Source organism: Nanorana parkeri, unplaced genomic scaffold (assembly GCF_000935625.1).
Source record: "Nanorana parkeri isolate BGI_ZX_2015 unplaced genomic scaffold, ASM93562v1 scaffold487, whole genome shotgun sequence".
Classification (NCBI taxonomy): domain Eukaryota; kingdom Metazoa; phylum Chordata; class Amphibia; order Anura; family Dicroglossidae; genus Nanorana; species Nanorana parkeri.
In genome coordinates, this window is record NW_017306755.1 from 556,557 (window position 1) to 581,500 (window position 24,944).

At 37.6% G+C, this 24,944-nt stretch overlaps 1 protein-coding gene across 1 annotated transcript in view; it reads right to left on the bottom strand.

Moving 5' to 3' along the window:
* Window positions 1-24,944, bottom strand: part of LOC108790600 (cadherin-18-like) — a 544,420-nt gene that overhangs the window by 231,107 nt on the left and 288,369 nt on the right. The window contains exon 4 of the mRNA XM_018560907.1: window positions 14,552-14,671. Coding sequence (XP_018416409.1) covers window positions 14,552-14,671 — 120 coding nt within the window. The remainder of the gene's footprint in view (window positions 1-14,551; window positions 14,672-24,944) is intronic.

Below are 24,944 nucleotides of genomic sequence, written 5' to 3' on the forward strand. Positions count from 1 at the left end.
CCCACCCCCCCCCCCCCCCCCCACTCCAGGCTTCCACCACCTCTTTCCCCCCATCTATTTCTGTCATTGTTTAATTGTATGTGTATTACATCTTACTATGACAAAACCTCTGAAAAATGTCACTAAAATATTTTGGAAAAAAAAGTGTAGCCTACTTCAACTGCATCAATGCTGACTATGGAGTGTGCACAATATTTCCAGCTGTTGAAATGATGCATATTCATTTTTCATGATAAACCAGATTGGTCTCTGCTTCTGAATTTGCTGCCTAGTAAAAAGTGTGTCCATGATGTGCATGGAGTCTGTACAATATTTCTGGCTGTTGTCTGCAAAGTTATACATTTAAATAATTACTCTGAAAAATGCCACTGTAATTTTTATTTCAGGGTGAAAACTGCCTGATCTGCACTGCACTGCACTGTGAGATTGTGGTTTTGGAGTTTTGTTTTGACATTTTATTAATCTTTTAAAACAATATAGTGCGATGCTGTAAAAAAGGATTATAAACTATGCAAAGAAACTGTTTTGCCACTGGCAAATTTGTATGAAGTTGGGTGCTGTAGCTTGCTTTATTTATGTTTATTTATTTTTGGAGTAATTAATAATATAGCTTTTTTATCTGCTGTAGCTTCTACTTCCACTTGTCATTTTAGACTTATTACTGCTGGATAAAAGAAACAGGTTTTGTAGCCAAAACTACCTAATAAAGCTTTTTTAGGTTGCAAATAATCATATTAGGGTGCTGCAGTGGCATTTAAGACACACAATAATGTAAAAGTAAAATAATCTATACCACATGTTAAATATGTGATGCCAGAATACAGTGACACTGAAGCTTTCTGTGAGAATGATACTGTTCCATAACACTACATCCAGGTTAAAGGCATCTCCCAAGCATGTAATATACTGTAAATGAAAGGTGTTTATCTCATTACCCCTAGAAGTTTCATAAAAAAGAAGCCCCTCTCTCTGCTGATCAGTATTTTTAAAGATGTTTATTTATTTATAGATTCTCCCTGCCCCCCAATGCAGTGCCCAGCTGTTCCACTGCATCCTTTGTTTGATAATTCCTTGACTATTAGCCTTAAAAATTGCCAGAATTGATTTTTAAGATTTGAATCCATTACAATCAATGGGATTTAAGATGAGCTTGAGGAATGACCCTCAAATCAAAGCAAGGCTGATTTGATGATCACTAGAGGCAACCACTGACATGATTTTGGTATAGGCACTATGATTATGTGCATGTAAAACTCAAAGATTCATATGGATAGAAAATATTTTTCTCCTACATGTTCTACAGCCAAGGAAAATAAAATAAGAAATGAGGGCCTTTAACGAGAATCTTTGAGATCACCTCTGATCACTTCTTACTGAGTGCTGATTATCATTAGGTGCCACTTGTTGAGAAACATTGCTTGCTTAGTAAGTAACAACTTTCCATTTATTGAGGAATTACAATTGGTGGTGATTCAAATTCCAAGCCCTCTAGTCTAGGGAAAGTTCATAAACCTCTGCATTATTTCTGTTAAAGAGGCTTCTACTTTCCCCCTCCTGCCACATAATATGTAATGAATATAATGGGACTCATTGAAAGCCTTTTTATTCAGAACAATGTTGTGTGGGGGCTTAAAGTGCATAAATAAAAATAATAAATGGTCAACTATGATGATTTCATAGTGCAGCTACAGAAATAAATTATGATAGACGATAGTACCACAATGATTTATGCTGCTGTTTACAGGCAATGGGGAAATAAGGGAATAGGGAATAAACCTGTATGAATTTTACATAATTGGGTTGCCACCGTGCCAACCAACTACCAAATGAGAGGGTGAGAGAGGGAGAAAGAGAGAAAGGGGGGGAGAGAGAAGGAGAGAAAGGGGGGAGAGAGGAAGAGAGAAAGGAGGGGAGAGAGAGAGAGACCCAGAAGTCTGCACACAACCTTGACTAAAATGTAGGTATACACCACATTGCCCCTAGGTGTATTGCAAAAAGTCACTAATTTCAGTGATATATGGCTACAAAGGTTCTTAGGGTGCATTTGTTCCTAATTATAATTCTACGGTAGGCATCATATGTTATTATAGCAGGCTGACCCTCCCATTAAGCAGTGACATTTAGGGGTCTAGTCACTAAGCTGCCTTAGGCAGCCGAGTGACTAATCGACCCCAAGTGAAGTGAGCCAAACGCTGTTCGGCTATTTACTTCAGGCTAGTACGACTGATTCCAGCCGTATATTGACTGAAATCAGCCGTACATCATGTGGCTTTGTGCGGCTTCGGATCAGCCGAACATGCTTAGCCTGTTCGGCTGACCTGAAGTGCAGAAGGAGTTCGACTCAGCCGATCCAACATCTGGATCTGCTAAGCCGAACCTCCGACAGGCTACTCGCTGCTGTTCAGTCTATTCTCATAGATGCCGAACAGCAGTGAGTAAATAGCTTGGCTGTTCTGCTCGGTCCCTCTGTGGGACCACGCAGAATAGAAAAATAGTTTAAAAAGTAGGAATAAAAAAGATTAGAAAACTATTATGCGGAGCTAGCAGTGACAGCTGGCTCCGCCCAACTGTTTTCTATTGGCTGGGCGGTTCTGCTGCTGTCAAAAAATTAAAAAAAAAAAAAACATCACCATAGGAATTCCTATTGGCTATTTCACTTTGCAATAGCCAATAGCAAACTAGCCATTGCACCCGCCCAATGCTGCTGTCAATCACCAGAGGGGACCTGATAGAGAACTGCAGGTACCCCTCTGCTGACAGCAGCAGTGGGCGGGTGCAATAGCAAGTTGAAATAGCCAATAGGAATTCCTATGGTGATGTCTTTTTTTTCTTCTCAACAAAGTCCAAATCCCATTCACACTGTCACGGTCTCAAAACTACAAGGTATATGTGGTGCCCAGGTGACCACACGAATGGCGCCGTGCAAAACACTAATAGTAAATAAAAGTAATTCACCGGCACACAGTTGAAGGGTTTTTAAAGTATTGATATGTTTATTTTTATTTATTTTTTCTCGATGACAGAATAAAAAAGCAGGGAAAGGTTTACTCTGCTCAATCGAGCAGAGTGAACCTTTCTGGGAGATAGTGTTTCTCTCCCGGGCTGCCGGGAGCCTATTAGACTCCCAGAGCGACCGGGGGAGGAATGACAGATGGCGTTCCTGGTTACCAGGTAACCAGGAACACCATCTGTCATTACACACTGAGAACATGGAGAGGCCGCTCTCAGTGTGTAATGGGCTAGGCTAGATCCTTCGGCAGCTTAGTGAATAGACCCCTCAGAGTTGATCCAGCTAATACAAATTACACTATTAGTGTCCACAGAAAAGAAGTTAGTAGTGATCTATAATAACGATTGCTCTTGCACTATTTTGTATATGAATAGTCGGGAGAAGATTGTTTTTTCTTACTTCTTTATTTATGGACATATGAAAACTAGATTTCACTATAAGAAAGAAAAACATTATAAGAGAACATACCATACAGGAAAACAAGGCATGTGAAATGAAAAAAAAAGCCTTATACTGAACATGTGTAATGAATATAGCAATAGCAGAAAATGCCTTTTTTTAATCCGTTCTCTTTTTTGTCTAAACAAAATATGTTGCAATTATTCTCAAGAAAAAGAAAGAAGCCAAATTACATTTTCAAATGCAATAATTGAATATACATTTTAGCTGAGTTATTTTATCTAAACTGAACTATCTTCTATAGTTTCTTGGAACTGCTAGACATAATTTTAATGACTTCTTTTGTTTTTCTTTTGTTTTTTTAACAAAGTTGTTTCTGTGGGGAAAAATAAACATGAACTAAGTGTTAAACCTCTGCATTTATAGCTATGAAATGAATTATCTTAAATTTCCAAAAGCTGCACAGTAGGTATTAAAATATATTTTCTTCTGCATCTCCTTTGTAAGTCCGGTATTACATTTGAGTTTCTAATAGTAACCAGTGCATGCAAAATGTGTTTATTTACACATTTTAAGGTATTTAAGGTATAGCTAATGGATGTACCATTTCAAACCGTGCTTTAGTCAGGCTTTCTTAAAAAAATATTTATTTTAAATATAACTGTGCAAATAGGAAATATCAGTACCTAAAAAGTCCATTACAAACATAGAAATGGGGGAGCATTTATTATTTCTTGCATTTTCTTGAATACAATAAGTACATGGCCATCTTGCATGTACAAAGCCTTTCCTCCCACAGGGTGAAAATACTGCAGGGCCTCCAGATTAATTGCAGCATTGTCTCTCTGAATAAAATGAATCTTACTGTTATGCATGTTATAGAGAAGCATTTTCAGTGCTGTCACTGCTGATAACCCACCATGCCATGCATTATAGGACATGTAATGCAGAGGAACATCCTTTGGAGAAAATGGCCCAGGGTGCGCTTTTGGATCCCTTGACAGCTCCTATGATGATGTCACAGGAGCAAAGAAAATGACTTCTTCACTTGTAAAGAAGTTAGATTTTAAAAACATGTGGGGATAACATATATTAATAGGGGAAGAGGGCTTGCCAATATAAAAAACTGTGTTTGGCCACTGAGAGACTTTAATGTAATATAATGAAAGTTCTTATGTTTAATAAGAAGAAAGAGCAGTTGTGTGCTAATTCTGTAACAAATAGTCAGATAAGAATTTGATAATTCATTGGTTGGCCATAAAAGTAAAAAAAAAACGAAATAAAGCCCACATTGCAATGTTACAAGGCATTCAATGTAAAAACATTTCCAGGTCTAAAAACATAACATCTTATTTACACCAACACATTGTGATAATGGGCAGTAGCAATGCCATTCCTTTTGTATATCACTCACTGGATGTCAAGCTGCACCTGTGCTGGAACACATCTACATATTACTTTGGTAACTCATTCACATAAAAATTTCAATAGTACATAAAAACACACCATTAAAAAGTATTTAATTACAAAAAACACATGGCCCATGATGTAAACCAAGCATCAAACACCTCATCCAGTGATGTAGATCCATCATCAGTCACAATACCTGACAACCAGCCAACACAAACATGATGACCCTCACCAATGGTCCTGACAGAATCACCACACAAATGACAGTTCCCCAGCCAGCTGCTATATGTCAACAAACAGGGTTGGGATGCTGACTGATGTCACAACCATATTTGGTCAATGATATCACCCCGGATGCCTGCCAGCTTGTATGAAAATTTTAACAAGACATAGGCTGGGTGGATGGAAAGTTTATTTAGTGGTGGTAGTAATACTGCAGCAGCTGGAGGCTTGGGCAGGCGGGCAAACTGACTTGCCATTAAGTTTGCCTTTTCAGAGAACTGTAAACAGCTTAGCTTGGGGTTAAACTCATTAACTTAACCTTATTAACTGCTGGTTTTTGAACACGCTCATCAGTTTTTGTGCTGCTTTCTATTGTACTATAGGAGGGCAGAATAGAAACCAATCTGATCATACTGAAGGAGTTAGTGATGTCCCTCTCAAGTCACTTTCTCCTTAATTTTAAAGTGCACAGACTATGGGAATTAAACTGTTGCCATGTTCTTCACAAGCAACAAAAGAACAATCACTCTAAGGCTGGGTTCACACATGGGCATTCGGAATATGCACGTTTGACGCGCGTTTCAGGCCACTCATTTTTACTGCGATTTGCGGTCAACAAAACGCACGACAAACGCATATTTACAAAATCTATCAGACTGTATCCTAATGGATACGTGCGGAAAAACACCCCAAAAGAAGCTCCTGTACTAGTTCATGCGTTGGGATTTCACTGCTTGAGCATTTTACAGCTCTTCGATCAGCGCTGCAAAAAACGCCCAGGTGTGAACCAGCAGCAACTGTTTGTACTGTGATGTAATTATTCCTCAATGACTCAAACATTGGGTTGCAATTGAATTCTAAAAGCTTAGAATCACCTGGTGTGTGCTTACATTAGAGGGCAGACAGCCTGCCAAAATGTACTTGCATAGAAAAAAGCTAGGATTTTAATAGCTATATTATGAACTAAAAATGTATTTCTCCGCAATGCCTATAGATACAGTGATAAATGAGGACTTGTTTTGAAGTGCTTGTATTGCTTGTTTGTAATGTATGTAAAAACTTTACTGTGGATGATCTAAGTACAGGTTCACTTTAAAGAATAACAAATCATGGAGGTTGCATGGAGTTGTGGAACTTAATGACCAAATGAAATCATCTTTTCAAGGCAACAAATCCCACATTACCACCCATTCTTCTTTTAACCACTATGGAATGAAGCTGTGATTGGCCAGGCAAATCATTTATTCAATCCTTTGCTTTATGGCAAACTACTTCCTGAGCAGGCACACATTTCCTATTTAAACAATGCCTGAGCATGGAGCCAGTTGCTGTGTGGTCATCAGCTATCCTTGTGTTCCTGCGTTTATCCTGCATTCATGATTCCTTACATATGAATCCGACTCATTACCCTTGGACCTTGCTTCTTGTCTTTTGATCTGGCACCTCGTTAGTTTGCTTATTATATGTATGACCCTGGCTTATTATCCTGACCTTGCTCCTGCCTGCTGCTCTGGTACCACTGCTACTCTGCCCTCCTGTGTATGATCTTGGCTACGGCTCTCAATCTGCTACTGGCCATCTGTCTGGTTCCTGTCTTCCCTGCTGTCTGGTGTCTGCTCAACTGGTCACCCTCAGCATGACTCTCTCCATCTTCCAGAGGTTCTCCAGATTAGACAATGCCTGCAGATTTGCCTGCCACTTCCTCTACTTTGAGCATCAGTGGCTTCTGCACAAGACCTCATCCAGCTTCCAGCACAGATATCTGTGCTGCTCTGCATCTCCACATTCCCTGTCTCCATCTCCGGAGGTGTGGGGGCAAGAGTTGCATTGGTAGCCCCTTGTCCACTCGGTCTCCAGCCAGGTATGTGACATACAACACATGTACCTTAATAAATGTATAGTGCATTGTTTGACTTCTACCTATGCTCTGGTTTTCCAGAAATCATTTTAAAATGGACAGGTAACATCAGTGAAACCATGCAGCTCATGGTTTTGCTCAGCCCTCTGTGATTGCAAAACCCAACTAGAAACTAGTTTAACACACTTCCTCTCTCCCATAATGCTATCAAAGACATAGATGACATGAGGGGAGCGGACAACACTATGGGGTCTATTCACGAAGCTGCTGAAGGATCTGGCCGTAGCTTCGGCCGATCCTCCGGCTAGCTTCGGCCCCAGGACCCCTTCGGTTCAGTAGAACCGAAGGGGTGCTGTACGGGCTATTCACAATAGCCCGTAACTTGGCGGCCGGGAGCGGGAGACTCCAGAGCGCCCGGGAGAATTTTTTGGGGGGTTTTGTTTTTACAGCAGCAGAGCCGCCGGACAATAGGAAACTATTGGGCGGAGCTAGCTGTCACTGCTAGCTCCGCACAATCTTTGCTATTTACTTTTTAAACTTTTTTCACTGTTTTTCTGTTCTGCTCGGTACCTCTGAGGGAGCGAGCAGAACAGCCGAGCCGAATGCCGCTCAGCGGCATTCGGCTATTCACTCACTGCTGTTCGGCATCTATAAGAATAGACCGAACAGCAGCGAGTAGCCTGCCGGAGGTTCGGCTTAGCCGATCCAGATGTTGGATCGGCTGAGTCGAACTCCTTCTGCACTTCAGGTCGGCCGAACATGCTGAGCATGTTCGGCCGACCCGAAGCCACACAAAGCAAGCCGATGTACGGCTGATTTCAGCCGATGTACGGCTGAAATTAGCCGTACCAGCCTGAAGTGAATAGCCGAACAGTGTTCGGCTCACTTCACTTCAGATCGGTCATTCACTCGGCTGCCCTCGGCAGCTTCGTGAATAGACCCCTATGAGTTGCAGGTGTGACTGGTAATAGCTGGCAATTTTCAAATGTCAATTGCTGGACAACCAGAGAGCAGAAATAAGTCAAACATGGTGCATTTATCAAGTTACACCTGTTATATGGTTGGTTAGGGTTCCCCGAGTAAGTCTAGGGTGAACTTACACCTTAAAGTATGGAACAAAACACATATTTAATTATTGCTGTGTAAACTTGTCTTTAGCTAACAGCGTAAGGTCTCATTAGACTGTGCACATCAGTCACTTAAACCTGTAAAAAGTGCAGTAATTACTGTGTTTCAGCAGTTAATATAGTTTTTCCATCTGCAAGCACAATTATGACAATACAACCAGTGATAAATTACAGACACTGCCATGTCTCTTTTTACCTGGCTAAGACAATAAACTCTATTGAAAGCAGCCTTTGTATGACCCCTGGCACAGGACATACTGTTCAGCTTCAATGAGAGTGACATGCTTTCCCTATAAGTGGTATGCAGCCCCAAGGAATCATACGATGGCCATGTACAGCTGAACCTATTAGCCTTGTCTCAGGCAAGAAGAAACATTGCTAAGTTTCTTTAAGTAAAACATATTTAACTGTTTGGAGAATGTGTTCTGTAAATCGAAATCATTTAAGTGTTCATAAGAGTGAAATCCTTTTTTTTGAGCTGCCATACTGGCACTGCAAAGTTAAAACAGATCAATAAAAGTTAGGCATAACCTCTAAATAAATATTACAGGAATAAATATAATCAACTGCTTATCTTGTGTATGAATAGGGATATTAATACACCTACCCCAAATGATTAAGGATCTAGATAATATATGTAATTACAAAATGCTGCAACCATAGGTATATTCTAGACAAGATATATGATTATCATTAATACTGTATATGGCTTCAGATAACATAGAGGTAATATTAATAAGCTAATAAGCTATATGCTAATAATAGTAGGAAACAGTAATATAACTAAATTAAAAAAATAAAAACAAAATAGTGAAATTACCATTTGTAAAATGATGATTAGGGATGAACTTCAGTTCAGCGATCATCTGAACAAATTGGTAATATTTGGCCAGTTTGCTTGCCTTAACCCAGCTGATGTTTGTAAACAGGTTCAGGGTGATATTACTCATTCCCAATTTTTTTTGGGAACGAGTAACAGGGAGTAATATGTACTCTGTACAAAATTCTTATTATGAAAAGTGCCCCCGCCCCTGCAAACCCCTAATTTCACTTTTATGGGGATTAATGATGTGGAGATAAGGCATGTCCCAACATGGTGCTTTGCAAGAGGGTGGCTTTGGATGAATTTGGATGTTGAAGTGAATACAGTTTCATTAAGTTAATTAAAAAAAATGTTTTTAAAGTTTTATTATGCGTAAATCTAAAATCTATTAGAAGAGAACCAACAGGATAGCAAATCAAAACTATATAACAAAGATATAAACTGCTCAAAAAAGTGTAGGAGATACAACATTTTCCTGGATAATTAACAGAGTAGAAAACATTTTTTCTGCAACACCTGAAATGATAAATATACCAGGACAGACTTGCAAAATAATGTTACCGAAAATTCAATTTTCACACAAATCACTTTGGATGAGGGTAATCTGTGTTTATAGAAAGGTTATAAGATTGTAGCCATTGAAACTTTCAGCTTTTGCAGATTTTCATAGATTGTAAGATATACTGTACTTCTGTAGATTTAGCACTTCAAACATCATTAATACTTTAAAATATATACTATCACTATATTTTTTTAAAGATACAATCAATAATGCCACAGTTAAAAGAATGCTCCATGAAAAAATATTCAGAAAAACGGTCCACTAAGTCGAGAAATTCAAAAAGTAACATATTGTGGATTTACAATTATATAAACACAAAAAGATTGGGAAGAAACATGTCTGCACTATACTAAGGCTCCAAAGTTTTAAATTCAAGCTCAACTGTAGAAGTTTTTTCTAAAATCATGAAACATGACTTTTTGACTGCCAGTGAGTTATTCCTTTAGTTGTTAGGAATATCCTCCAAGAAAATCTAAAATATATTTTGTTTGAATGGACGTATTAAAAACTATTCAATAACCCTACCAGCCCCTGTGCACCTGTCAAAACCTAAGGTACTCTTATTTTAGCCATTATATTAACTATACCCAATAACAAAACCAACAGAATGGTTGTGACAGTCATTGAAGCTGTATTTTTCTCCCAAAAACTTAAAAAACCTAAGGTAATCATATTGTAGCTATATAATAAACTGCACTAAATACTAATAAAACCAACAAAAATGGCAAACGGCTGTGACAGTCATTGAAATTTTATTTTTCTCCCAGTAGCTTTTGTTCATTGGAATGCATGCACCACGTTGGTCTGGTGTATACACCCTATTGATATAAGTATGCATGTTTATTTGGGCAAAAAACATAGATATTACAGTATGAAATGAACTTCTAATTCCTCCATGAATGACTCCTAAGATGGGTCTTCTAAGTAATACATCATTAAAAAGGGGGTTGCAACCTTTTTCACTGGACAAATCTACCACCATGGGAAGCTGCATCCTGTTTGCTGTAAATGCTCAGTTCATAAAAAAGAGCCCAGAGCTTACTGTTTTGCCCTGACCAGCTGCTAAGATCACATGTGAATCTTAACCCTGGCATCACAGCATACATGAGCCTCAGTTCTTCTTTTTGTGTGCAAGCTTTTACTGCAAAAGGATTCTTATACCAGGAATGACTATCATGAAGTGCATGTGTGCGTAACTGTCTTTCAAATTAGACCATTTTTATATAGTTTTGTACTGCAACTGCAGCAATTTCCCAGCATACATGCTGTTTTCTCAGTTACATTGCTATTCACTCTCTGCATTCCTATTTCAAAACTTTCCACATACTATTTACACTAGCCTACCTTTTGTAGCTTCCCCCCATACTGTCTGCATTTCCTTCTCTTGCACAGTTCCCCCACTGTGAACATTACAGCCTAATTATGTCTTCACAATGTGAAACACTAATTTCCAACCAAATCTTACTCTGCAATACTGCCTGTTACATGCATCCTCATTCCTTATATTTTATATGTTACCTTAACTTGGAGCCCTGCTCCAAGTCTTGTCCTGCTGTCTTGTCACCACTTTTGTGTTTTCAGTGTCTCTGGCATTCTGTGCTCCCCAGTCTCCACAAATGTTGCTTTTTGCAGGAGCCTCACTGTGCTAACCTTGTCCCCTACAATTACACTCAGCCCATCCAGTTATTTTCACTCTCACTCCTCTATACTTGGACTACAATTAGCTCTTCATTTCCCACTCCCCCTTCTAGTCTATCATCAAAAAATGTATGTATATAAATGTATGGCTTTATTTAACTGTATATTTAGCTGTTTGGCTAAAGTCCAACTTTACAGCAATATCAAGTATATTTAAATATACTGACATAAAGCAAGTTTACTAATGGCAGCATGCTGAGATAAAAATGAAAAAGTATCCATAGTATATAATGTCCTCATTTATTGATCACACCACAGCACTTACATGCTGAATATAATGTTACAAATACAAAATGAATACATTGGGGGTGATTTACTAACCTAAACAGGTGCGTGTGATTTTCACACACCAAAACTTATTTATCAACCAAAAAGTCTCTAAAAGCATATTTCCACTAATGCCATATATGGAGAAATCATGCACACGATGCATATATAATGCTGCTTCACAGTTTAGACAAAAATGGTTAGCTCATGCATTCCTGCATTCATCAACGCAAGCAACACAACATAGAGCTAATTTACACAACATCACCTTGCAATTCATGCAAGGCTTTGCACAGCACACCTGCTGGGTGTGTACACACTACAAAGGTGTTTAGATTCCACCCATAGATCATGCTGGGAGGGAACACACTACAGAGGTGTATACATGTTCGTGGTGTGTTTATAAGGTTAGTAAATCAACCCCATTGTGTAATACATTTTTGTATCTGATTTCGGACCTAAAGCTGAACTACATATGCATATATTGGATTTTTTTTTATCTAGTAAAGGATTTGTATTACTGCCTTCCCAATCCTGGAATTTAAATAGCCCTGTCATCCAGCCAGCTAGTCAGCTTAGGAACTAGGAATGAGCAAAATTAAGAATTTTCATGTCCATAATATTTTAGGGCCCAAAAAAATCAAGGAATTTCAGTGAAATTTCCCCAGTTTGGCAAAATGCAATAGAGACAATAGAATAAGGCAAATATAAGTTTTTTTTGCAGGTTTTAAAGGTGCAAAAACTTTAAATGTACACTAAGGGGTTGGTAGAAGCTTTTTTTCATCTATTTCCAAACTTTTTTCAAAAATACCTCCTTTTTAGTCTTATTATTATTATGGTACAAAAAGAAAAAAAAAAACAGACAGTAAAATTTAAAAAAAAACAAAAGCAACCGTACATAATGATCAAATACACACACACAGAAAAAAAGGACATTAAATTAAATAAATTAGGCTACCCTAAATACCCTCAAAAAATGCACCCTCTAAATAAAGATATATATTTTTCAAGTAATGTTTGGCTAAGCAATTCAGTCGAAGAAATGAAGAGGTTGAAAATTTTACAGCAAAATCAATTTCTTTAGAACCACTCTGCTTATCCCTGATGACCAAAACGTGCTGCAGTTAAACTACACAGATAAGTCACCTCCCAGATCTCAACCTGTTATTGGACAGTTAAGAAGAAGCAATAGACTGATAAGGTAATTTCTATGCTCTTTCCTCCTCTCAGTTCCTCTCAGCACATGTATATGCAAACAAAATTGTTTGGTGCTGTGCAGTTGACATCAATTCAATCCAAAACAGATCAGTTAGTTTAAACCTATATCTTTTTAGTGGGATAGAGTACATATATTGCTCTGCATCACATCTTTTGGCATTTTTTTCTTGCACTATGAGAAAATTCAGATTCATACAGGCACCAATTAAAAAATGAATGTGCATCACTTTTAGCAACAAACTACTCCACAACACATTGTTGTGCATTACTGTGCATTGTACTTTAATGCATGTGGGTCCCATCAAAAATGCCTATCACTGCAATGTGCTGATGCTTGTAATGTGCATTACAGTAACTTTGGCATTACTGCATGATTTGGCATTACTGCGTGATTGCAACAGTGTGAGTTGGCCATTAATCACTGGATCTAGAGAGTGTTTTAACATAATGTTTCTACCGTGTTTCCCCGAAAATAAGACACTGTCTTATCTTTTTTTTTGGCTCAAAAAAACACACTAGGTCTTATTTTCGGGGTAGGTCTTATATTTTAGCAATTCCCAAAAATAATACTAGGTCTTATTTTCGGGGTAGGTCTTATATTTTAGCAATTCCCAAAAATAATACTAGGTCTTATTTTCGGGGTAGGTCTTATATTTTAGCAATTCCCAAAAATAATACTAGGTCTTATTTTCGGGGTAGGTCTTATATTTTAGCAATTCCCAAAAATAATACTAGGTCTTATTTTCGGGGTAGGTCTTATATTTTAGCAATTCCCAAAAATAATACTAGGTCTTATTTTCGGGGTAGGTCTTATATTTTAGCAATTCCCAAAAATAATACTAGGTCTTATTTTCGGGGTAGGTCTTATATTTTAGCAATTCCCAAAAATAATACTAGGTCTTATTTTCAGGGTAGGTCTTATTTTCGGGGAAACAGGGTACTGTAGGTCACCTTTGCTTGTGTATTTTTTCATCATACACTCAGTTTGAATTGCCCAGATCTAACAGACTTAATCAGGAAAGGTTGACATATAACTATCAATAACTGTGGAGGATTCCTGGATGAGTGGTAAAATGTCTTCAGCATAACAGAACAGATCCAATTGAATGTGACTAACTACTGCTAGTATACAATGGCCTAAATAAATTAAATAATTCACAGACATATCCTTAGCTATACAAACTAATGCATATGTGCATAGTTTGTATGTTCTGTCAGTATTATCTAGCATGAATCAAGTAGATGTGTAGATGTGATCTGTTTAAGCACATATTTCTAAACAATATGATGTTTACCTTCTTTATTTAAAACCAGTACATAAATGTCTTTTGGCACTGATGAAAGAGAATACAACCTAATGCTTTGGGAATTTTAAAGACCTGAATTAAAAAAAGAGATGTTCTACATTTTTACAACATCTAACAAATGTGCTGGAGTATTTCCAATGAAAGATACAGTACTCAGCCGTAAAAGAGATTTTCGTTTGAGAAACACAAATTTATCAAATCCATTTTCACTCAGACTAACCAAATGGAATCAGCTAAAATTAAATTATTAAAATACAATATATTATTAGGAGTTAACACCTTTTTCTTAAACATCCATTTTAAACTGTATATGTCATGATGTGCAGTAAACAACTCTCTTAGGACTGATTCTTTTTATTGTTTATCCCTTCTTCATCACAACTTGCCATAGATTTTTAAAAAAAACATGATAACCAGCTGGTGATGTATGGAAACCATAATTTCAGTAAATGTGGTTTTCCCCCTGTATTAAAATAGAATTACAGTGATTGGAATGGAATATAATAGATACAGCTCTTCCTAAATGACTCTATTAATATACAAGACAGTGTCATCATTACAGCTTTACCATTCTCGCTGAAAAAAAAAAAACCTCCTTTTTGTTTAACATTCAGATAATGAAATACACATCTGGTATTCTGGTTACCTACCTGTTTTGGGATCAACAGAGAAATACGGCTGTCCTTGGAGAATGCTGTATACAACTCTGGCACTGTTTCCATATGTAGGGTCATCCCCATCTGTAGCTGTCACCTGAATAACAGAGGTACCTGCACAATTAAGAGAATTGAACTGTTAAATGCATGTTTAAAGTGGTTGCTATGTTATGTAATGTTGTATTACATTTTGTAACACAACATATATAATCACTTGGTAATGAACAGTCTTTTCAAGCCTATATACATATATGTGACTTCAATACTTAAGTCTTTGACAAAGAACAAGCACAGAAACCAGGAAAGTCAGAGGGAAATCAGAACTTTTGATGTCAATACTTGAACTGGGTCAGTGACTCAATGTACTAAAACATTGATTCAGCACGATAGCTTGGCAACTAATATTTCATAGAGAGGTTAGCAATAGTACCCTCTATACTTTGTTGAAGCAGGTTTTTTAAAGGCTAAACTCCAGAGAGATTTACAATACACAAATAATGCAGCTCTGTATTGTTTATTACATTGTTTTAAAGAAAACAGTGTAAGCGCCTGAATTTCACTTGTTATAAGCCTTTTGCACTGCAAGGAGCATGCTGACAAGAAGACAAAGCAGAAAGACAAATACATAAGCTCATCAGTATGTTACTTGGGGGTGGGGAGAAGACCTGTAAGTGTTACTTTAACTGAAGCAGAAACATAGGTCTCCTGCCCTGCAAGACAGGACTTTGTGGTATGTAAATCCCAGAATAAGATGGATAGAAATACATGTATTTTGGCAGGTGAAAGAGCTACATTATATGTATTTTATCTGGGTATTTAGTTGTTTATATGATGTTTAGCTTCAAAAGCTCAAAAACCCTACTAACCAATTGGGGCAACAAAAACACATAGGAGTATATAACTCAGCTGTGAAGAACAGATGGACACAACCTGCTGAAAGAAAACAGACTAGAGTCAATGTGTGCTAAATTTTAAATATACAGCCCAGTGCATGTGCTGAGATAAGGGTGTGACCTAACTTAACAACACCAATATTTCAACAGCATATTCACTATGGTAAGTAAAAGGGCTGCAGTTATGTTTTATATCCTGAAAGTGAAATAAGTCAGTGAAATACTACAATTTACACACAGCATATTCTGGGATCCCATATACCCAGGACACATGCAAATATAGGGGTCTATTCACAAAGCTGCCGAAGGATCTGGCCGTAGCTTCGGCCGATCCTTCGGCTAGCTTCGGCACCAGGACCCCTTCGGTTCATTTCTGCAACACATATTTTTATCTGTAAGGTCATGCTAATTTTAAGTTGTTGTTCTTCAAATAGACTAAACTTGGCTGTCTGTGACAATATGGGTGGAGAAGGTGAGATGTCATGTGCTCTGTAAGCAAGGGTTATATACTCATTTCATCTGAGCAAGCAATTAGTATTGCACTCTCTGAGTTTTACTGATAAACATTAGTGATTGGCAAACTTGCTTCAGTTCAATTCATGGGTGCATGTGATAAAATGCACTGCAAAGTTTGCCAGTTTCTCCATTTTCAAGGCTAATAGGTAAAAGGTTGTCAAAAAATGGCATAGGGAGCTTAGGGAGCTGGACACTGCCTTGGGAGACATGTGCCAAAGCAAAAAAAATAATATATATATATATAGTTTAGCGGAGAAAGACTTTCCCCGACTTCATGAAACTTTGAGGGTAACATGGGAAAAACACCAATTCTTCAAATTACATGCTACAAAAATGGCTTCAAGCTATATGTGGTATTATAGAACATTTTGATTTATGGGCACAACATCAGTGACACTGTACCCAGGCTTCACATTCTGTATGTGTAATACATTATTCCTTGGCTTACATAAAGCAACCATATCCCTATTTGATTAATTTTACCTCTAAAGTTTTTTTAGGTAGTTTTTGTTGTAACACGTGATTTTTTTTATCTAGCAGTAATAGTCACATTTGAGCATTTGAAGGAGTAGACAGAACAGATCTAACAGCTATCAGAAGGTTTACACTTTGAAATACAATAATGTTAATTCCTTCAAATGCATAACAACTGGCAAACTGTGGCAAAACATTTCATGTGAACTTTTTTAGTGCCACACCACACTGTATTGTCTACAAAGTTTGATAAAATGTCAATGCAGAGTGCACAAAACACTTCAAAACTAGAACCTCACATTTCAGAAATGAAGAATTGTTATGAAGAAATATAATTACAGAGTCATATTTCAGAGACAATAGTCAGACATAATGCATGATGGCTTGATGCTAGCTGTTAGATTGGGCAGCAGTGTGAGAAGGAGAGGCAGGTTTAAAAAAAACTCAAATAAAAATTACAGCAGATTATGTCAGAGACAAAAGGCAAAATATTGTAGATGCACAATAAAAGAGGGAGAGGCCATTCACTTTTTATCCAGAAATAAAAATTACAGCAAATTTTGTCAAAGACACAAAACACTTCATGTAAGCCTTTTCAGTAGGACACATTAGAAAAGAGAGACAAGGCATTTTTTAACCCAGAAATAGATAATGTCACAGAAATATTTCACAATCACATGTAAGCCTTTTTAGTAGGCCATATCTAAGACATTTAAAAAAAAAGGTATTTTTATAGCAGGCCTGCAGGTGTGGCAGGAGATAATAATGATGGTAGGAAATTTGAATGGATGGCAGGCCAGAAGCAGTGGCAGGAGATGGTGATGTATGGCAGGCCAGCAGCAGTGGCAGGAGATGGTAATGGATGGCAAGCCAGCAGTGGTGGCAGAGGAAGGTAATGCATGTCAGACCATCAACATTTGAAGGAGATAATAATGGTGGCAGGCCAACAGCGATATGTTGTATGTTGACTAGAGATGTTCAGATACCAAGTACCGTACTCATTACAAGTACACGTACATGTACAGATACTTTTCCAGCTCCAAGACTAGACTACAGAAAAAATCAGAAGTTAGGAGGCAGCTGTCATTTTAGTAGGCCACATCTAAGAAGTGAAAATTAGTTTTTTTATCTAGAAACAAAAATTGTATTGGATTATGTCAGAGACAAAAGGCAAAAACATTATGCAGTCAGCATTAAATGAATAGCAGGCCAGCAGGGGTGGCAGGAGATAATAATGATGGTAGGAGATTTGAATCAATGGCAGGCCAGCAGCAGTGGCAGGAGATGGTGATGGATGGCAGGCCAGCAGCAGTGGCAGGAGATGGTAATGGATATCAAGCCAGCAGTGGTGGCAGAGTATGGTAATGCATGTCAGGTCATCAACATTTGAAGGAGATAATAATGGTGGCACGCCAACAGCGATATGTTGTATGTTGACTAGAGATGTTCAGATACCAAGTACATGTACATATAATTTTCTAGCTCCAAGACTAGACTACAGAAAAATTCAGAAGTTAGGAGGCAGCTGTCATTTTTAGTAGGCCACATCTAAGAATTGAAAAATTTGTTTTTTTTTATCTAGAAACAAAAATTGCATTGGATTATGTCAGAGACAAAAGGCAAAAACATTATGCAGTCAGCATTAAATGAATAGCAGGCCAGCAGGGGTGGCAGGAAATAATGATGGTAGGAGATTTGAATGGATGGCAGGCCATCAACAGTGACAGAATATGATAACAGTTGCATGACATATTAACTGATGGCATCAGTGGTGGCAAGAGATGGTAATGGTGGCAGGACAACAGTGGTGGCAGGAGATCATAATAGATAGCATGCCAGCAAAGGTACCAGGAGATGGTAATGGTGAAAAAGCCAGCAGTGGTGACAGGAGATGGTAATACATGGCAGGCCAGCAGCAGTGACAGGAGATGGTAATGGATGGCAGGTCAGCAGCAGTGGCAGGAGATGGTAATGGATGCTCCAGCAGTGGTGGCAGAGGATGGTAATGGATGTCAGACCATCAGCATTTGAAGGAGAAAATAATGATGGCAGGCCAACAGCGGTATGCTGTATGTTGACTAGGGATGTTCAGATACCAAGTACCGTACTTGTTACAAGTACATGCACAGATACTTTTCCAGCTCCAAAACTAGACTACAGAAAAATTCAGAAGTAAAAAGGCAGCTGTCCTTTTTAATGAGCATACAGAGCTCCTGGGATTTGTGCACCCTTGTTTTAATGTATGTTTTTATATAAAAATATATAAGTGATGCACCAATATAATTTTTTCAAGTACAAGTACCGATACTTGTCCAAGTACACACATATAAAATAGTGATAGTGGTGGAGCACCAGAGCTAGGTCCCAGCTGCAACCCCGGTAGTACACATGAAAATTCCAAGTATCGGCACTGGTATCTGAACTGGAATCTGAATATTCCAAATGTTGACTATAATGACAATAGCAGCTATGGTGAATGGGGGATTGAAAATGTGCTGTTTTGGTGCACTTGACACATTGGTGATTATGTGCAGTAAGCTAGACTGCAATAGTGGGCAGTGATGTGCTGCTAACAAAAGGCCGCCAGCTTTAAATGTGTCACCAACAAGTTCTTACCACCCAAAAATAAAAAATAAAAGACCCTACAAAAATAAAATACTGTATGTCAACCACCAAAAAATAATAAACTAAAATCCTACCCCTTCCCCCCAAAACTAACACAATAGATCCCAACAGAGTTTTTGTATTTTTTGCAGAAAAAAATATAAAACTAAGAAAAAAAGTAATTCCAGCAGCAGCTAAACAGCAATAAATTACTAATTTAATAAAATACATTTTTATTTTTCCTTTAGTGTTTCATCTATTATTTGTTGAACAGACAAGTGATATTATTGGATTAAAATAGTACAGTAATACAATATTTTCAGCTTTGTTTTTAGATTTGTGTCCACAAGCAAGTGAATGCTCCAACAACTCTATCTGGATCATTTGTCAGTTCAACAGCAAAAGATGGTGGTCTATACTATCCACCTTTGATTTTTTTTAATTCTGAGCATCAATTTAATAGTCTGTACCCCTTTGTCTGCCAACCCGTTGGACAGAAGATAATAGGAGCTTGATGTGTGGCAGAACTCCAATTTTTGAAGAAAAGCTTGAAATTCCTGTGAGGCAAATTGGAAAGAATTGCCTGAAATTAGAAAATTGGAATCCACATGTCTGGTAAACTGTGTAATTGAAATATGTGATTAAAGATAGCAAATCGCACTGTATGAGACACAAGCTACATGATAAAGTGAGCACATCATCATAAAAAACAAAAGAGATCATCATTTTCTGAAAAGATATGCAATAATTCTGAAAAAAAGAAATGAGCAACTATTAAATAAAGAGAAAAGACTAGACTCACAAATTCACTAATACAAACACTGTGGAGAAAAACAAAGAACTTGTAGACAATAGAAAAATCTAATGTACAGTGCCCCACAAATATAATGAGTAGCAACTCTCAGATCACCCACATAGGGCCAGCAACCAGGGTTCAGAACACGGCACCACAAACTGCTACCTTGCAAATTTGTGAATGTGTTGATGAACCTTGTTTCACTCTTGTGTTTATACACAATGTTATGCTGTTGAATTTAAATTCAGGCAAAAATTTAATTCAGAAAAAAACACAAGCCGCAATCCTATCTTTAAAGTCAAAGAAGGTCAACCTGACCAGCACACAGAGATGGCAACAACATCCAAGTTAAACACTCATGGCATCAATGATGTCACTGGAGATCCCTGCAGATTGATGCTGCGCATGTCCATATATTTGTGGATGCGCAGCAGCTCTCAAGAATCACTGTCAGTCACAGTGAGGAAGATCAGTGTGGAGGATCCCGTCAGACACGTCGGGATGTCTCCTCATTGCGGCGCTTAGCCCCGCCCACCATCTTAAATAAGGGTTTACAGCCTTACTGTGCATTTTGGCTAATTAGAGTAAATTCCATAATTTACTTATTTAGCCTAAGGAATGCATTAATCAAGAAAAGATAGAACCCCATAGTTCTCCTTTAAAGTTAAATCACACACCATCTCTAAGAATCTACTTCTAATACTAAATCTCAATAATACAATACATAAGGGCTGGCTAATAACCAATCAAAAAAGGTGACTTTTCCTAATAATTCAACTGCCATTATTTCACCCTTCTTAACATAATCTGGAAAGGGGTTATCATAGTTAATAGAAGGATGAAAACTGCTAAAGAGAGTAATCACAGACATGGTGCTCAGTATTGTTTTTTTATTGTTTTGGAAAATTGAAACCTAGTATCACCCCAAAACCCCAAACTCTATAATGCAGAAGGGAATACTGCAGAAACAAATTAGCATTGTGATAGAATTTAACAACTAGTCAATGCGTAGAGTATTGTTAAAGGACAGAAATTGAAAAAAGGTCTAAGGCTTTCTTAATTTTCATTTGTTTACTGTGGAAAGGTAAAAGTGGAGTGTCATATTGTATGCAGATAAAATTATGTGTAGCATTTGGCACTGCTGCCAAAATGAACACAGTATTTATTACAACTCCTTAACAAACAGTCATGAGCTGAAAACCTTTATTATATAGCAGATGTAAGCTGACCTCCTAAATACTGAGCCATAAGGCATTGTGAGATCTTCTAAAAGCACAAGCATGCTTTATAAACTTTTTTTAACAAATAAAACATAGCTCACTTTAGACTGCTTCCTTTTTGATATTTATGTATATTGGCACACCTACATTCTGATACTTAGATCAAAGCTAAAAAGGGGGGTCCATTCTGAAATATACCCTTCCTTTTTGAACTGCCCAAAACTACAGAAAAATCCCAAGTAAGTCTTATCCAGCAGAAGTCCAACCTTCACAATGAAAAGCATTGCATGTCCTTTGCAGAATTTCTTCTTTACTCTACTCCACTGCACATAGACAATGCTTTACGGTTCCCTTAGCATATGTATGTTAATGTTATAGAAAGAAATAGTAAATAACTCTTTAGTAAAGGTCTTGCTATAAGGTCATCAAGATTAAATTCTGTGGATTTACACTTTACACATACTACAGAATATAGAATGATTAACCCTTTGACTGCCACTGCTGAAACAAAAGTCCAGAATGTTGATTCTGTTTTTACACAGCTTCCTAACAGCTCAAAAGAACTGGTAAAACTACTTGAAAGAGTGATAAATTCTGTGTTATTCTAGAGTGATATTCTACATCATAGCACAAGTTCAACTGAATGTTAAAGTCACAGTGAGGAAGATCAGTGTGGAGGATCCCGTCAGACACGTCGGGATGTCTCCTCATTGCGGCGCTTAGCCCCGCCCACCATCTTAAATAAGGGTTTACAGCCTTACTGTGCATTTTGGCTAATTAGAGTAAATTCCATAATTTACTTATTTAGCCTAAGGAATGCATTAATCAAGAAAAGATAGAACCCCATAGTTCTCCTTTAAAGTTAAATCACACACCATCTCTAAGAATCTACTTCTAATACTAAATCTCAATAATACAATACATAAGGGCTGGCTAATAACCAATCAAAAAAGGTGACTTTTCCTAATAATTCAACTGCCATTATTTCACCCTTCTTAACATAATCTGGAAAGGGGTTATCATAGTTAATAGAAGGATGAAAACTGCTAAAGAGAGTAATCACAGACATGGTGCTCAGTATTGTTTTTTTATTGTTTTGGAAAATTGAAACCTAGTATCACCCCAAAACCCCAAACTCTATAATGCAGAAGGGAATACTGCAGAAACAAATTAGCATTGTGATAGAATTTAACAACTAGTCAATGCGTAGAGTATTGTTAAAGGACAGAAATTGAAAAAAGGTCTAAGGCTTTCTTAATTTTCATTTGTTTACTGTGGAAAGGTAAAAGTGGAGTGTCATATTGTATGCAGATAAAATTATGTGTAGCATTTGGCACTGCTGCCAAAATGAACACAGTATTTATTACAACTCCTTAACAAACAGTCATGAGCTGAAAACCTTTATTATATAGCAGATGTAAGCTGACCTCCTAAATACTGAGCCATAAGGCATTGTGAGATCTTCTAAAAGCACAAGCATGCTTTATAAACTTTTTTTAACAAATAAAACATAGCTCACTTTAGACTGCTTCCTTTTTGATATTTATGTATATTGGCACACCTACATTCTGATACTTAGATCAAAGCTAAAAAGGGGGGTCCATTCTGAAATATACCCTTCCTTTTTGAACTGCCCAAAACTACAGAAAAATCCCAAGTAAGTCTTATCCAGCAGAAGTCCAACCTTCACAATGAAAAGCATTGCATGTCCTTTGCAGAATTTCTTCTTTACTCTACTCCACTGCACATAGACAATGCTTTACGGTTCCCTTAGCATATGTATGTTAATGTTATAGAAAGAAATAGTAAATAACTCTTTAGTAAAGGTCTTGCTATAAGGTCATCAAGATTAAATTCTGTGGATTTACACTTTACACATACTACAGAATATAGAATGATTAACCCTTTGACTGCCACTGCTGAAACAAAAGTCCAGAATGTTGATTCTGTTTTTACACAGCTTCCTAACAGCTCAAAAGAACTGGTAAAACTACTTGAAAGAGTGATAAATTCTGTGTTATTCTAGAGTGATATTCTACATCATAGCACAAGTTCAACTGAATGTTACAAATCACTACCAGCTATACCGAGCTGGATAAATCTGATCCTTTGCGGATATTACCATACATTATCTGATCTTTTGTGTAATAGACTAGTTTGCAAGTAGAAAATGTAAATTATGGATAGAAGTTGAAAGATATCTAGCCCACCTAGATTTGAGAGCCTTTCTTGGACTAAACCTTCTAATAGGCCCAACAAAGATACTCACTCACTCTTAGCTGATCTGTTGCATTACTGGCACATGACTTTTAAAACGTCTTCTTTGTTTCCAATGTCTGGACTCCTTAGCTTCTTCCTAGATCATCTTGTGTTTCTACATGCTTTACATTTGCTTACCCCCATGGATAGCCTCAACACTGCCATTTACTAAATACTGTCATTTATACATTTCCCTCACCCCCCCCATTTCAGCACGGCTCCGCCGAGCCGATGCACATGCGTTCGGCTCGGCTGAGCCGCTCGGCCATGATCGGGAGCTGTACGGGCTATCCGTACAGCAGGTTCTCGGTTCGAATTAACCGATGGACTCCCGTAACCGAAGCTAGCCGAAGGATCGGCCGAAGCTACGGCTAGATCCTTCGGCAGCTCCGTGAATAGACCCCATAGTGTTTTTTGCTCTTTCTACTTTTTTATTTACCTAGTGCCAAGACAGCTCTTGGACTGAGTTTATGTAAGCTTACACTGCCATATACGGTATGTGCTCTGTCTTCAATTGCATGCCAGGGTTTAAAAGTAAAGAACCAGCTGTAAGCTCAGTGTTTGAGTGCAGGAGCAGAAGATGGTGACATGAGCTGAATGTACAGCCACACAATTGTATTATAAAGTTTGGGCACCACTGCTCTGATTGTCTTTCTTGCTTTTCTGAGTAAAAATGCAGTACTGTATCTTTTTTATCTAGCTTCTGTCTGAAAATGCTAATGCAGTTATTGCAGTTATTCTCTAATTTAAACTGATTAGCGAAGATAACACACTAAGGGATTGATTCATTAAGATTCAGCAATTAAAGCAGTTCTTGTGGTAAGTACATTGGGTAAGATTGATTTGTACTTTCCTTATGGTTTATCATTAGCATGTAAGTTTATTTATTGCATACCACTGAAACTGAACTCCATTTGGATATAAAAGATGCAAAATAATGGCCCTCTGCATTCATTCAATGTTTTTTCATGCGGCTATTCTAAGTTTCTGACTTTAATATCAACCGCTTGCAATTCCCTACATGGTAGCACTCAGAATAGGAGACGGAGGTGCAATACTGGGAGACAATGAAGTGAGGAGGAGAGAGCATAGTGAGCATGAGGGTGCTCTCATCAGTCTGCTGCTGTAAATGTATTGTCCAGGGGGGCTAGAGAGAGTACATTACTGTATGTCTTTATTGCGAGTTGTCCTGTGTTAAGGGTCTTTGTAAATCTTAAGAATGGATTAACTTAAATACAAATCCTTGGCAAGAAAAACTGCTCTATGTGTATTTTTTCTGTGTATTCAGCTGTTTGCCTAGAGTTCAAGTTTAAAAAAGATGCTAAGTGCCTCAGTATGTTCTGTATTTACCACTGTATTAAAAACCCTACAGGCATGTCAATTACTTAACATTATTTTGATTTTTAAAAACTGCTCTATGTGTATTTTTTCTGTGTATTCAGCTGTTTGCCTAGAGTTCAAGTTTAAAAAAGATGCTAAGTGCCTCAGTATGTTCTGTATTTACCACTGTATTAAAAACCCTACAGGCATGTCAATTACTTATCATTAATTTGATATTTAAGAAACAAAAACCATATATATATATATATATATATACCATGTATATGCCTCTATGGCTCTACTGC